Source organism: Oncorhynchus mykiss, chromosome 16 (genome assembly GCF_013265735.2).
Source record: "Oncorhynchus mykiss isolate Arlee chromosome 16, USDA_OmykA_1.1, whole genome shotgun sequence".
Taxonomy (NCBI): Eukaryota; Metazoa; Chordata; class Actinopteri; order Salmoniformes; family Salmonidae; genus Oncorhynchus; species Oncorhynchus mykiss.
In genome coordinates, this window is record NC_048580.1 from 26406444 (window position 1) to 26422289 (window position 15846).

Here is a 15846-nt window from a genome sequence, read left to right on the forward strand (position 1 = left end):
ATTTCAAGGACAAAATTACATGTTTAAGTATTTTGTTGTAAAAGTATGCATTTACGTGTCTGTAATAGAATAAATGTGACAAAAACACATTTATTGTGAAGGGCGATTGTCAAGATGGGAGGCACGGAGGCTTCAACACAGCGCCCTCTATTAGTCATCTAGTGTATGTATAAATAAATAGTCTGCCCCTGCACGCTGGTCAGGCGCATAGTCACACTCTCTCCTCCGATTGGTCGTTTCCCACGAAAAGTCTCTGACTTCCAACCTCAGTGCGCTCCACAGTTCCGGCTTTCCGACATGATCACTGATGTCATTATTCTAATTAGTAAATGTTTTCGTGTTTCCAGTTGTTTGAAACACCATAATAAAAACGGTTCGTCCCCAGAATCCACACTTAACTCTCGGTGCGTGACATCCATCATCAATTTCAGGTACCAGGCGTGTCCATAAAACCTGGAATACAGCTTTTGTCAAATGTATATATATATTTTTTTGCATTTTAGTTAACCCTTCCCCTAACCTAATTATCCTAACCTGCTATGTTAATTATCCTAATCTGCTGCGAAAATGTTTCTAACGTGCTACAAAAAGTCAGTTCTGACTAAAGCAGAAACATGCCAAATAAAATCCTACTAGGGGGAAATGCAGGATTTAACTAATTAAACAACAAAGAATATGATTTACATGATCAGTCTCTGTGTGTAAAATAAGTGGTTAATGTGAACCTAACTCACAGTTAAGAAATGGAAAGAAAGCAATCCAATGTTATTTGTTGCCTAGACTTTACTGCAAACGAGAAAGAACAATAACCTAATATTGCAGTAAGCCGTGACAGCCTTTATAATAGAAAGCTTGTGACCACACACACACCTAAATATTGCACTTAGAAATAACATTCACTGAGTTTTAAAAAATAATTTAAGAATCCCCCCTCACTCACAAGTGTTACTGTCAAGTTCAACACAACAAAAGCAATATCTTTGGGCTACACTGAACATTATTACATTGTACACTTTCTGCCAGTGGACATCTGTTCCACCAGAGCATTATACCCTTTGTTGGCATAATTAATCTCTTTCAGGCAGAGAGTACACCTGGCATACCCCTTTTTAGCCACTGTATTGTAAAAGTGAGAAAGAGGGAAAGTGTGTGGTGTTCCTTTCACCTCTATAGTGACATCCATCTTAAGCCAGGCCCAGCTACATTTGTTTAACAAGCAACGCCTCATTGTCACCCAATTCTCTCATTCTGAAAATGAACCACATACTGTAGAGGGAAAACATTCGTTCACAGATAACTAGTTATAGTTAGCTAACGAACTAACTTCTAACATTTCACACAGATTGCCAGGGTCCAGTAATCAACAAACGCGTTATAACTTGAGGAACGGCAAGGAGTCGTATAACGTTACCAGTTAATACTATAGCGAATTGGTTAGGTTACTAAAGTTAGCTCACAAAGGTAAAGTTGATTTTATATTCACACATTCAAAAGCCATTTAAAATTGTAAAAATCAATAACTATTTTATTGATTGTCACAGAAACATACACATTTATATGGTTTATTCTATAAGTATTGTAAAAGTATGCTAGACCTTTGTTTTGAATTTAAAAATAAAAAAATCCAGTTGATAGAAATACACACAATCTTTAAAATGCAATTTAAAGCTGTATAAATCAATAACTAATTCACCGTTTGTCACAGAATCAAACTAGGTATGATTTATTCTAAAATGTCTAGCATGCTTTTACAACCTGTTTTGAAGAAAAATTTGAGTTTATCATAATTCCACGGTCATTCAACTCAAACCAACTCCTTCTCCACCCTCCCTGAAACCACAAATGGATTAGGCTCCGTCTTCACCACACTTTCCACCTCACTTAACTCGTCCTCATTCACTTCCATTTCACCCCCAGAACTCGGTCTGGTGTAGGGCTCACTGTTTGCACTTGACACCAATCTTCTACGACACACCTCCTCACTCTTTTCTGCCATCTTCAACAGATTCTACCTCTGCCTCCCTCTTTCTGTTCAACCTCTATTTTCCCCTCCATTCCTCCTCTGAAATCCAATTAAATGAATCCTTGTGAAAATATTCAAATTTTCCGCTGTGAAATCTCCTTCTTGCTTCATTAAGGGACGCCATATAGAAGGGACGCCATATAGAAGGGACGCCATATAGAAGGGACGCCATATATAACGTACCCCCGCCAATGTAAGTTACGTACCCCCGCCAATGTAAGTTGCCTTCTCTCATATGACCGTGTTTAAAAAAAAAAAAGTTTTTTAAAGTATGAGCGGGTCAGTGCAAAGTAACCAATCAGGTGGACGAAAGGGTGCGTTTACCGACGGCAACCGATTAGTGACGAATACAAAGAAAGTGAAATCACTATATATATATTTTTGAAGCATTTAATTGATGTTGAGAAGAGATCACAACAACAAAGAAACACTGTCAGACCTATCAATAAAAAGTTTAATTAAACACACCCCTATGCATCCCTCCATCCTCTCTTCAAATATACTTTTAATTTATGATTTTAGCCTTGATGTATGTACATATAGATCGTAGTAATGGTGTCTTTCTGTAGGCACTAACCACCACATTTCGTTTGCCAAAGTCTATGCGAAAATGAATGGTTATTTTAAAGGGTTTTTGGATAAACGCTGAAAATAAGGTCTGTGGTAAACACAGGTTTAGGAGATCTTAACGTTTTGTTCTATGAGATAATCTTCATCTGCTAACGTATTGTTTTGTGAATGTTGAAGCATTTATGTAATCAAAACCACCACATACAGCACATAAAGGCTTCATAATTCATAAACGTCATGCTAACTGACTGATACTATCTCATAGAACAGAACTTATTAGATCTCCTCAGACTTTTTTTCAACATTTATCCCAAAACCCCATTCTTTCCCCATGAATGTTCCTCATTGGAATGGCTTAACAAACCAGAGGTTGCTCATTTCCGTTTTTAGGACTACAAGCTTGCTAGCTCTATTGTTCAAATCTCTTTTATACAATATTTAAATCCATAACATTCCACAATCCCCAGGGGTTTAAATTAAAATAAAAGCATTTTAAGAATTTATCTCCATGGTATTTCATATCATTACGTAAAACAATACCTAAAAGTTATTCGAAAGGCACGTTTGAGTGATTTTGCTTCTTCAGTCATATTGTAGGTTTGTAATTCATGGATAAAACTCCTTAAAAATGTGAACGATATTGACACTGATATGGCTTCAGTCTACAGCTGTCTGCTTTTCAGCTCAACTGTTAAAAAATTACCACAATGGTGGGCAGACGTGCAAAACATCATTCTTATATGGAATAAAGCCTTCTTGTACAATTCTTTGCAAGATAATAGTTCTAAGTCAAAACCTTTTTAAAGGCTTTACAAAGGTGGAAAGTCAATAGGGCAATATGTAATTAACACACTATCATAGGCCAAATTATTATCATGGTGGCAAGAGCTGTTTGCAGCATAAGTACACACATATATGGCTGCAGGAATGTTTGACTGGAAAGAAATAGGCAAATATACAGAAGATATATTCAACTCTTTAACAAATCATTTTCCTTAACTGACAATTTCTTATATTTGAAATCTAATGGTCATAACTTACTATTTGGGCTTCATGATGGTTTAAAAACACTCCAAAAGATATATAGTTCAGTTCATACGGTAGTAGACAAAAACAAGAATCCTACTAAAATACTTTGTCATGTCAGATAAATAAAATAAATGGCTTTTGGATAAAAAATGGTGGGTCCAGATGTCTACAATGGCATCTGAGTTTCATTGTAGACATCCTGTCCAGGTTCCTCCTCAAATGTCACCTTAGCGTCGTCGGCGTCCAACTGAAACACAACAGAACAAGGAAATACATAACAGTAAGGAACAATCTCATTCGACGTCAACCTCAACAAACGCTGTGCTCATTGTTTGCTTTATGCATGAGACCAAACCAAACAAAGGCCTTCCATTGACTGATTTCAAATGAAGATTCAACCCACAATGATGAACAGCATGGTATAGATGAGGGAGGGAGTGAGGTTGTCTGTAGGTATGCTTCATTGTACTGTATTGTTCTGTATTGTACAAATAATAATAATATGCCACTTAGTAGATCATTTTTATTCAAAGCAACTTGCAGTACAGTGGGTGCATTCCTTTTTTCGTATGTGTATCTGATCCCCTTTGGGAATTGAACCCACAGCTTTACCATTACCGGCACCAAGCTGTAATAATAATAGGACCACACACACACAACACCCTGATGTCTACTTACACATTTCATCTCCAGTTCGGTGAAGAAGCGTCCGGTCATGGCCATGCGGAGGGGGATAGTGAGGATGAGAACGAAGGGCAGGGCCAGGGAGGCCGGGCTGGACTTGACGATCCACAGCACAGCCAGACACACCACCTGGATGGCTGTGTATAGGTGCATCCTGCCCGTTGACACCTAGTGCAAGTGTGAATAGGGAGAAAAGGAATTCTGATTCTTATTTATTTACTAATACCATCTCCTTTTTGAGGGAGTCGTAGCCAATACACAAGAATACGGAGGCATACAGTGGGCATACTGTGTCAGGGATCTGCTGTCTGTTAATATACCCTGGTGGCGTAGGGCTCGTTTGGGTGGTATTTCTTGGGGACGAGCAGGAGCAGAATGCGATCCCACAACTGGATCCCGTTGAGCGAGGTGATTCCCATGTAGAGGAAGATACCGAACAGAGCCGTCATCGGAATCATCTTCAGGATGGGCTCCATGAGAATGGACAGACCTGGATACAAACAGGTTTTAATTAGCTTCGTCAATACAGGTGAAGGATGAAGATTCCCCTAGACACTGATGGGGTCAGTTTTGCATTTCCCCCACTAATGGTTAAAGTTAGGATTGGGGGGGTGAAAATGATCCTAGATCTGTTTTTACCTATACTACAGTATAAAATGGGCCACTATCTATCAATAATACTGCAAAAAGGACACAGTGAACAGTTGCTGTATTGTGCGTGGCAGTGGAGACTGGTTGGAGGAGTTATAGGGAGGAATGGCTCATTGTAATGTCTGGAAAAGAATCAATGGAATGGTACTAAACACATCAAACCCATGGAAACAATGTGTTTAACTCTGTTCCATTTATACCATTCCAGCCATTACAATGAGCCCGTCCTCCTATAACTCCCCCCACCAGCCTCCCCTGGTTTATGGCAATATCCAATGTGTATGTTTCTCAAGGTTTTTGTATTTAGTCAGTGGTGTAAAATATTTAAGTAAAGCTACTTTAAAGCACTACTTAAGCAGTTTTTTTCTTGGTATCTTTACTATTTATATTTTTGACACATTTTACTTTTACTCCACTATATTACTAAAGAAAATAATGTCCTTTTTACTTAAAATATTTTTCCTGACACCCAAAAATACTCGTTACATTTTGAATGCTTACCAGGACAGGAAAATAGTCCCATTCACGCACTTATCAAGAGAACATCCCTGGTCATGCTTACTTCCTCTGATCTGGTAGACTCACTAAACAGTGTTGGAGTGTGCCCCTGGCTATCCTTAAAGAAAAAATCTAAAAAGTGTGCTTTCTGGTTTGCTTAGTATGAGGAATTTGAAATGATTTATACTTTTACTTTTGATACTTAAGTATATTTAAAACCAAATACCTTTATACTATTACTCAACTACTATTATACTGAGTTACTTTCTTACTTCAGCCCTTTTCTCTTAAGGTATCTTTACTTTTACTCAAGTATGACAATTGGGCAGGCTCAGTCGTAACTGGCCGCGACCGGGAGGTCTGTGGGGCAACGCACAATTGGCATAGCGTCGTCCGGGTTAGGGAGGGTTTGGCCGGTAGGGATATCCTTGTCTCATCGCGCACCAGCGACTCCTGTGGCGGGCCGGGCGCAGTGCACACTAACCAAGATTGCCAGGTGCACGGTGTTTCCTCCGACACATTGTTACGGCTGGCTTCCGGGTTGGATGCGCGCTGTGTTAAGAAGCAGTGCGGCTTGGTTGGGTTGTGTATCGGAGGACGCATGACTTTCAACCTTCGTCTCTCCCGAGCCCGTACGGGAGTTGTAGCGATGAGACAAGACAGTAGCTACTAACAATTGGATACCACGAAATTGGGGAGAAAAGGGGGGTAAAATTCAACAACAAAAAAACACACAAAAAAAATTAGGACAATTGGGTACTTTTTCCACCACTGGAATTAGTAAACATCGGGTCATGTACTCTGCATATGGCAGGTGATATCAGACAACTATATCTTTGTACTTGTTTATTTCCATTTGGAAAGGTTGTTTCTGTGGTGATTTTGACTTCGAAAAAGGAAACTGAACATACTGTACAAAATTATTAGCGTGGCTCCTATGGTCATTGTTATGCCTTACAACCAGGGCTCTTAAGTGGTACCATTTTGGTCGCAAATACTCATATATTTTGCTGTGCGACCTGAAATGTAATTTTGGGAGCACCAGTGCGGCCAATTTTTTAAAACAAGTTAATAATTGTTGTAATGATTAGGCTTCACTGTACCATTGTTCCAGAGTGCTCTAGAACAGGTATGTGGACACCTGTTCGTCAAACATCTCATTCCATTTTTGGGGAAAAAAACGTTCCCGTTTCAAACGGGATATTTTGTCAGGACAAGATGCTAGAATATGCATATAATTGACAGCTTTGGATAGAAAACACTCTAACGTTTCCAAAACTGTAAAGATACTGTGAGTATAACAGAACTGATGATGCAGGCGAAAGCCTGAGAAAAATCCAATCCGGAAGTGCCCCAGGTTTTGAAAGCGCTGCGTTCCAATGAGTCCCTATTGAGCTGTGAATGTGCCATCAACGAGCTTACGCTTTCTACGTATTCCCCAAGGTGTTGGTCCCCCCCTTTGCTGCTAAAACAGCCTCCGCTCTTCTGGGAAGGTTTTCCACTGGATGTTGGAATATTGCTGCGGGGACTTATTTCCATTCAGCCACAAGAGCATCAGTGAGGTTGGGCACATGTTGGGTGATTTGTGACAAACAGATGCACATCTTTATTGCCAGTCATGAGAAATCCATAGATTAGGGCCTAATGAATTTATTTCAATTGACTGATTTCCTTATATGAACTGTATCTCAGTAAAATCGCTGGAATTGTTGCACGTTGCGTTTATCTTTTTGTTGAGTGTAGATCTGTCATTCTCATTGAAAGGAAGTCTAAGAAGCGGTAGATCTCGTCCATGAGCTCTATTTCTATGCTTCCCATTCTTAAGTTTTGTTTTTGTGTATTTTACTTTTGGGTTTTGTTTGTTTTGTTTGTGGAAAATATTATAATTCACAGGGGTATGCACAATGACGTCGGAGGTAATGGCAAATAAAAATGTGATTCATATTTTGAAAAAATGTTTGTCTCTGTGAATGGTTTGTCCTCTGACAAATCAACTGTAAATTCCGGTGTTCCTCAAGGTTCCGTTTTAGGACCACTATTGTTGTCACTATATATTTTACCTCTTGGGAATGTCATTCGAAAACATAATGTTAACTTTCACTGCTATGCGGATGACACACAGCTGTAGATTTCAATGAAACATGATGAAGCACCAAAATTGCCCTCGCTGGAAGCATGTGTTTCAGACAAAAGGAAGTGGATGGCTGCAAACTTTCTACTTTTAAACTCGGACAAAACAAAGATGCTTGTTCTAGGTCCCAAGAATCAAAGAGATTTCCTGTTGAATCTGACAATTAATCTTGATGGTTGTACAGTTGTCTCAAATAAAACTGTGAAAGACCTCGGTGTTACTCTGGATCATGATCTTTCTTTTGACGAACATATCAAGACTGTTTCAAGGACAGCTTTTTGCCATCTACGTAACATTGCAAAAATCGGAAACTTTCTATCCAAAAATTATGCCGAAAAATTAATCCATGCTTTTGTTACTTCTAGGTTAGACTACTGCAATGCTCTACTTTCCGGCGACCCAGACAAAGCACTAAATAAACTTTAGTTAGTGCTAAATACGGCTGCTAGAATCCTGATTAGAACAAAAAAGATTGATCATATTGCTCCTGCTAGCCTCCCTACACTGGCTTCCTGTTAAGGCAAGGGCTGATTTCAAGGTTTTACTGCTAACCTACAAAGCATTACATGGGCTTGCTTCTACCTATCTTTCCGATTTGGTCCTGCCGTACATACCTACACGTACGCTACGGTCACTAGACGCAGGCCTCCTAATTGTCCCTAGAATTTCTAAGCGAACAGCTGGAGGCAGGGCTTTCTCCTATAGAGCTCCATTTTTATGGAATGGTCTGCCTACCCATGTGAGAGACGCAGACCCGGTCTCAACCTTTAAGTCTTTATTGAAGACTCATCTCTTCAGTAGGTCCTATGACTGAGTATAGTCTGGCCCAGGAGTGTGAAGGTGAATGGAAAGGCACTGGAGCAACGACCCGCCCTTGCTGTCTCTGCCTGGTCGGTTCCCCTCTCTCCACTGGGATTCTCTGCCTCTAACCCTATTACAGGGGCTGAGTCACTGGCTTACTGGTGCTCTTTCATGCCGTCCCTTGGAGGGGTGCGTCACTTGAGTGGGTTGAGTCAGTGACGTGGTCTTCCTGTCTGGGTAGGCTCCCCCCCTTGGGTTCTGCCGTGTTGGAGATCTTTGTGGGCTATACTCGGCCTTGTCTCAGGATGGTAAGTTGGTGGTTGAAGATATCCCTCTAGTGGTGTGGGGGCTGTGCTTTGGCAAAGTAGGTGAAGTTATATCCTGCCTGTTTGGCCCTGTCCGGGGGTATCACCTGACCCCTCCTGTCTCAGCCTCCAGTATTGATGCTGCAGTAGTTTATGTGTCGGGGGGCTAGGGTCAGTCTGTTATAGCTGGAGTATTTCTCCTGTCTTATCCAGTGTCCTGTGTGAATTTAAGTATGTTCTCTCTAATTCTTTCTTTCTTTCTCTCTCTCAGAGGACCTGAGCCCTAGGACCATGCCTCAGGACTACCTGGTATGATGACTCCTTGTTGTCCCCAGTCCACCTGGCCGTGATGCTGCTCCAGTTTCAACTGTTCTGCCTGCGGCTATAGAACCCTGACCTGTTAACTGTGATTACTATTATTTGACCATGCTGACCATTTATGAAAATTTTAACATCTTGGCCATGTTCTGTTATAATCTCCACCTGGCATAGCCAGAAGAGGACTGGACACCCCTCATAGCCTGGTTACTCTCCAGGTGTCTTCTTAATTTTTGGCCTTTCTAGGGAGTTTTCCCTAGCCACCGTACCTCTACACCTGCATTGCTTGCTGTTTTGGGTTTTAGGCTGGGTTTCTGTACAGCACTTTGATATATCAGCTGATATAAGAAGGGCTATATAAATACATTTTATTTGATTTGATTTTCAAACAGTACATTTATATTTTACAACAGGGCTATACATTTGGGTGAGTCTTTTTCCCGCCTCTCGTTTCACTAGAAAAAATAAAATCAAACCATCTAGTGTTCAGCGAAATAACAACACAATGTCAAATACAGCTAGCCTAGTCAAACAATTAACACCCAATCACATTAACCATTACTCTTTTGCGGGAAACCGTCACTCTTACGCAGACATTTAGAAACAAAACATGACAATTTGAAAAATATGCCATGGGCGTTTTTTGAGTGGGAATAAAGACGACTTTTGAGTAGTAAGACGTATAAAACCAACAGATACCATTAATAAGAAGGGGCTAGAAGTGTCTTATATGTTGAGGTACCGTGTGACTAGGAAAGGCAAGCCCCATACTATTGTGGAGGAATTAATTATTCCTGCTGCTGCGGCTTTGGCTGGGACAATGCTGGGGGAAAAGGCCAAAAAAACTCTACAGACAATGCCTCCATCAAACAACACTGTTTCACGACGCATCAATGACACGGCAGGAGATGTTTAGAAACAATTACTGCTTCGCATACAAGCTAGTGAATTCTATGCGTTACAGCTGGATGAGTCAACAGATGTGGCAGACCTGGCATAGCTCCTGGTATATGTCTGTAAAAATGTTGGGGGTCAATTAAAGAAGACATCCTCTTCTGCAAACCACTGGAAACCAGGACAACATGAGAGGATATGTTTAAAGTACTAGACAGGTTTGTGACATCAAATGGACTTTGGTGGTCAAGATGTGTTGTTTTCTATACAGATGGCGCAAAAGCCATGACAGGGGTGACATAGTGGAGTGGTAACGCGCGTGCAAGCAGTTGCTCCCGACACTACTTGGGTACACTGCAGCATCCACCGAGAGGCTCTTGCTGCCAAGGGAATGCCTGACAGCTTGAAAGGCATTTTGGACACTACAGTGAAAATGGTTAACTTTGTTAAAGCAAGGCCTCTGAACTCTTGTGTATTTTCTGCATTATGCAATGATATGGGCAGCAACCATGTAACAATTTTACAAAATACAGAAGTGTGCTGGTTATCAAGGGGCAAAGTATTGACACGTATTTTTGAATTGAGAGACGAGCTTAAAGTTTTCTTTACTGACCATAATTTTCACTTGTCTGACCGCTTGCATGATGACGAGTTTCTCACACGACTGGCCTATCTGGGTGATGTTTTTCTTGCCTGAATGATCTGAATCTAGGATTACAGGAACTCTCCACAACTACTGTATATTCATTGTGCGGGACAAAATTGAGGCTATGATTAAGAAGTTGGTGCTCTTTTCTGTCTGCATTAACAAGGACAACACACAGGTCTTTCCTCATTGTATGATTTTTTTGTGTGCAAAATACAAATAGTCTGGGTAGCCATTTGATTAGGTGTTCAGAAGTCTTATGGCTTGGGGGCAGAAGCTGTTTATAGAAGCCTCTTGGACCTAGACTTGGTGCTCTGGTACCGTTTGCCATGCAGTAGCAGAGAGAACAGTCTATGACTAGGGTGGCTGGAGTCTTATGGTCTTCCTTTGACACCGCCTGGTATAGAGGTTGCTCTCGATGGTGCAGCTGTAAAACCTTTTGAGGATCTGAGGACCCGTGTAAAATCTTTTCAGTCTCCTGAGGGAGAATAGGTTTTGTCGTGCCCTCTTAATGACTGTCTTGGTGTGCTTGGACCATGTTTGCTTGTTGGTGATGTGGACACCAAGGAACTTGAAGCTCTCAACCTGCTCCACTGCAGCCCGGTCGCTGAGAATGGAGGCGTGCTCGGTCCAATTTTTCCTGTAGTCCACAATCATCTCCTTTGTCTTGATCATGTTGAGGGAGAGGTTGTTGTCCTGGCACCACACGGCCAGGTCTCTGACCTCCTCCCTAAAGGCTGTCTTGTCGTTGTTGGTGATCAGGCCTACCACTGTTGTGTCATTGGCAAACTTAATGAGGGTGTTGGAGTCATGCCTGGCTGTGCAGACATGAGTGAACAGGGAGTACAGGAGGGGTCTGAGCACGTACCCCTGTGTTGACGTTCAGCATGGCAGATGTGTTGTTACTTAGCCTTACCGCCTGGGGGCGGCCTGTCAGGAAGTCCAGGATCCAGTTGCAGAGGGAGGTGTTTAGTCCCAGGGTCCTTAGCTTATTGATGAGCTTTGAGGGCACTGCGGTGTTGAACGCTGAGCTGTAGTCAATGAATAGCATTCTCACATAGGTGTTCCATTTGTCCAGGTGTGAAAGGGCAGTGTGGAGTGCAATAGAGATTGCATCTAGGGTTTCTGGGATAATGGTGTTGGTGTGAGCCATGACTAGCCTTTCAAAGCACTTCATTGCTACAGACGTGAGTGCTACGGGTCGGTAGTCATTTAGGCAGGTTACCTTAGTGTTCTTGGGCACAGGGACTATGTTGGTAGGGCTGCTCTCAGAGTTTCTTGCCTTGGCAAATCGCGCTGTTAAGACACTGATGCCCTTTGCAACCACGTACCTATGTTAGAGTGGATTCTCGGCCCTCACTAGCATGAAAACTAAATGCAGGCACAAACTGTGTGTGGAAAATGATTTAAAACTGAGACTCCCCAATACAACCCAACATTGCAGAGTTATGTGCATCCTTTCAAACACACCCTTCTCATTAACCTGTGGTAAGTTATTCACAATTTTTGATGAAAAAATATGTTTTTCTATGCTAAATAAAAAGCACAATTATTGATTATTATCATATTATTATTTGTGCTCTTGTCCGATAAGAGCTCTTTGTCACTTGTTACATTGTTAATACAGTCACCATTTCGTTACAATATGATTTGTCACATTTTTTAGATTTTCCATACATTTTAATCCCAAAATATATTTATTAGAAATACATTTAAATGCATTTTTTTTGTATTTACCAAATATATCGATAAATACATTAAACATATATTCCAAAATAGATTATTTAATGTAATTCGATGCATTTCACATACAGTGCCTTGACTTTTTCCATATTTTGTTACATTATAGCTTTATTCTGAAATGTATATACAGTATGTAAAAAAAAACTCAGCAAGCTACACAAAATACCCCATAATGACAAAGCAAAAACAGGTTAAAGAAATTTTAGCATATTTATTAAACATTAATAACATACATATTTATATTTATATTATTTATATAAATATTCAGCACCTTTGCTGTGAGACTCAAAATTGAGCTCAGGTTCATCCTGTTTCCATTGATCATCCTTGAGATGTTTCTACAACTTGGAGTCCACCTGGTGTAAATTCAATTGATTGGACATGGTTTGGAAAGGCACACACCTGTCTATTTAAGGTCCCATAGTTGACAGTGCATGTCAGAGCAAAAAGGAAGCAATGCGAATCGTGGGAGAAGGGCCTTGGTTAGGGAGGCGACCAAGAACCTGATGGTCAATCTGACAGAGCTCCAGTGTTTGTCTATGGAGATGGGAGAACCTTCCAGAAGAACAACCATCTCTGCAGCACTCCACCAATCAGGCTTTTATGGTAGAGTGACCAGACAGAAGCCACTCCTCAGTAAAAGTCATATGACAGCCCACTTGGAGTTTGTCAAAAGGCACCTAAAGACTCTCAGACCATGCGAAACGAGATCGGAGCAAAGTACAGAGAGATCCTTGATGAAATCCTGCTCCAGAGCGCTCAGGACCTCAGACTGGGGCGAAGGTTCACCTTTTAACAGGACAATGACCCTAAGCACACAGCCAAGACAACGCAGGAGTGGCTTCGGGACAAGTCTCTTAATGTCCTTGAGTGGTCCAGCCAGAGCCCGGACTTGAACCCGATTGAACATCTCTGCAGAGACCTGAAAATAGCTTTGCAGCAACACTCCCCATCCAACCTGACAGAGCTTGAAAGGATCTGCAGAGAAGAAATGGGACAAACTCCCCAAATACAGGTGTGCCAAGCTTGTAGCGTCATACCCAAAAACCCGAGGCTGTAATCGCTGCGAAAGGTGCTTTTTACTGAGTAAAGGGTCTGAATACTTGTGTAAATGTCATATTTCCGTTTTTTTATTTTATAAATTAGCAAAAATGTCAAAAAACTGTTTGTCCTTTGTCATTATTGGTTATTGTGTGTAGATTGATGAGGCGAATAAAAATAATTTAATACATTTTAGAATAAGGCTGTAACGTCACAAAAGGTGGAAAAAGTAATGGGGTCTGAATACTTTCAAAAGGCACTGTATATTCTAATATACATTTTGCATACATCTATGTATACATTTCATATAATCTCTGCAGTATTTGTTGGAATGTATTTAAAATGTATTAAATAAGGCTTCTCAAGTGCCGCAGCGGTCTAAGGCACTGCATCGCAATGTTGCGGCATCACTACAGCCTGGGGTTTGATCAGGCTGTGTCACAACCGGCCGTGACCGGGAGTCCAATAGGGCAGCACACAATTGATCAAGCAGTGGTATAAAGTACTTAAGTCAAAATACTTTAAAGCACTACCACAAGGAGTCTCTGTACTTTACCTGACTATTTATATTATTGACAACTTTGACTTTTTTTTCACTACATTTCTAAAGAAAATAATGTACTTTTTACTCCATACATTTTCCCTGACACCCAAAAGTGCTCGTTACATTTTGGATGCTTAGTAGGACAGGAAAATTGTTCAATTCATGTTCTTATCAAGAGAACATCCCTGGTCATCTGTACTGCCTCTGATTTGACGGACTCACTAAACACACATGCTTAGTTTGTAAGTGAAGTCTGAGTGTTGGAGTGTGCCCCCGGCTATCCATAAAAAAAAGAAAATGGTGCCGTCTGATTTGCTTAATATAAGGAATTATTATTTATACTTTTACTTTCAATACTAAAGCATATTTTTGCAATTACATTCACTTTTGATACTTAAATATATTTAAAACCATATATTTTTAGACTTTTACTCAAGCAGTATTTTACTGGGTGACTTACACTTTTACTTGAGTCATTTTCTATTAAGGTACAGTATCTTTACTTTTACTCAAGTATGACAATTGGGTTCTTTTTCCACCGCTGTGATCAAGTAGTGAGGTCACTCACCGACGAGCAGAGCCACCAAAATCCCACTGACCCTCTGCTCCACAACCTTCTCGATCTCCGGCTTGGGCCCCTTGCTCATGACGGTGAGGGCGTTGGCGTGGGTAACCGAACGCACGGTGGTGGCACTCAGCCACGGCACGCCAAAAATGGCACCAAACCCGCCCATGCCCACCAGGATGAGAAGGTCCAGATGGAAGCCGGATCCTTTGACCATCTTCCTCTCCGGCTTACTTACAATCAGACTGACAAGGAAGAAAATAAAGGTTAGGTTATGGGGTAAAGGTTAAGGGTAAGGATTGTGTATCTATGGCCTTGTCTAGAAACAACCCTTAGAAACAAATGTGTAGGAGATGGGGAATAGGGGTTTTGGACAGGGCCATCATAATGTAACCCTGTCCAGAAAAAAAAACCTAGCCCCTACAACCTACAGCCTTTCTGAGGGCAAGGTGGAGATACAAGCATATTACTCTCTGAGTATGTTTTCCACAATAAATTATTATTCCATATCTCAGTTACTTTTGTAACTGAAATTTCTATCCAATGACTTATTTCACAATCACACAATTTCACTTGTAAATGGCCTGATTTACAAGTGAAAAAGCCTGATTTTAAACGGTAAACGTTGTAAATCGCCTGATTACTGATTGACAGCTGTCACTCACGTGGTGATCTGGGACTCTAGGAAGATGAGGATGAAGGCGAGACAAGCGGGCACACAGCAAGCGAACATGACCCACACGGGGAAAGTCTTGTGTTCGCCAAACGGGTTGATGAGCCAACCTCTGGCAGCAGGGTTTGACACCGTCAGACCCTTGGGTACGACCAGTTTCTAACCAGGGAAAGACACCAGTTAGGGTGGCGAACTTTGAATTAATTTGTTCTATTCCTACATCAGGTAAGTTACGCTTATTATGCTCAACTCACGCAGAGCAATGGAGTTGGAAAGAGCACAAACATATCTGAGACCAGGCTAGCAAGGACTAACCTGGGTGTACGCATCCTCTATGTTGATGTCCACAACACACATTAAGAAAATAGCAATGGGCACCCCAAAGTCCCCAATCAAGCGCCGGATCTGAAAGGCAGACAAACACATAACAACAAAGCTTGACAAGTGTATCTGACTGGTTCTAAGGCTAGTGCCGAGTCCCCTGTCTTATAATTTAAAGTGCTTATAGCACTTGAATAATTTAATTGAGTTGAACTTTATTGATCCCCAATCCGGGAGGGGGTGGGTATGTAAAAAAAAGTTGTTCAAACTAAAGATACACGCCCTGTTGAAAGGAAATCATGCTACAATTGAAATGAGTCTGTTGACATTATCCTCAATGTGTGCATTGTTGTATTCACATAGCTGAGGCCACTTTAAATGTAAATTAAATTGTCGAATAAAAATGTAT

General features: G+C 41.0%; 1 protein-coding gene across 1 annotated transcript in view; it reads right to left on the reverse strand.

Annotated features, from left to right (window-relative positions):
- Positions 1-765: 765 nt before the first annotated feature.
- slc4a1b (solute carrier family 4 member 1b (Diego blood group)) overlaps positions 766-15846 on the reverse strand; it is a 41818-nt gene continuing 26737 nt past the window's right edge. The window contains exons 13-18 of the mRNA XM_021565428.2: positions 15432-15521; positions 15109-15275; positions 14447-14688; positions 4627-4796; positions 4301-4474; positions 766-3869 (exon numbers count right to left, since the gene is read on the reverse strand). Of these exons, the coding sequence (XP_021421103.2) occupies positions 3789-3869; positions 4301-4474; positions 4627-4796; positions 14447-14688; positions 15109-15275; positions 15432-15521 (924 nt within the window). The 3' untranslated portion in view covers positions 766-3788. The remainder of the gene's footprint in view (positions 3870-4300; positions 4475-4626; positions 4797-14446; positions 14689-15108; positions 15276-15431; positions 15522-15846) is intronic.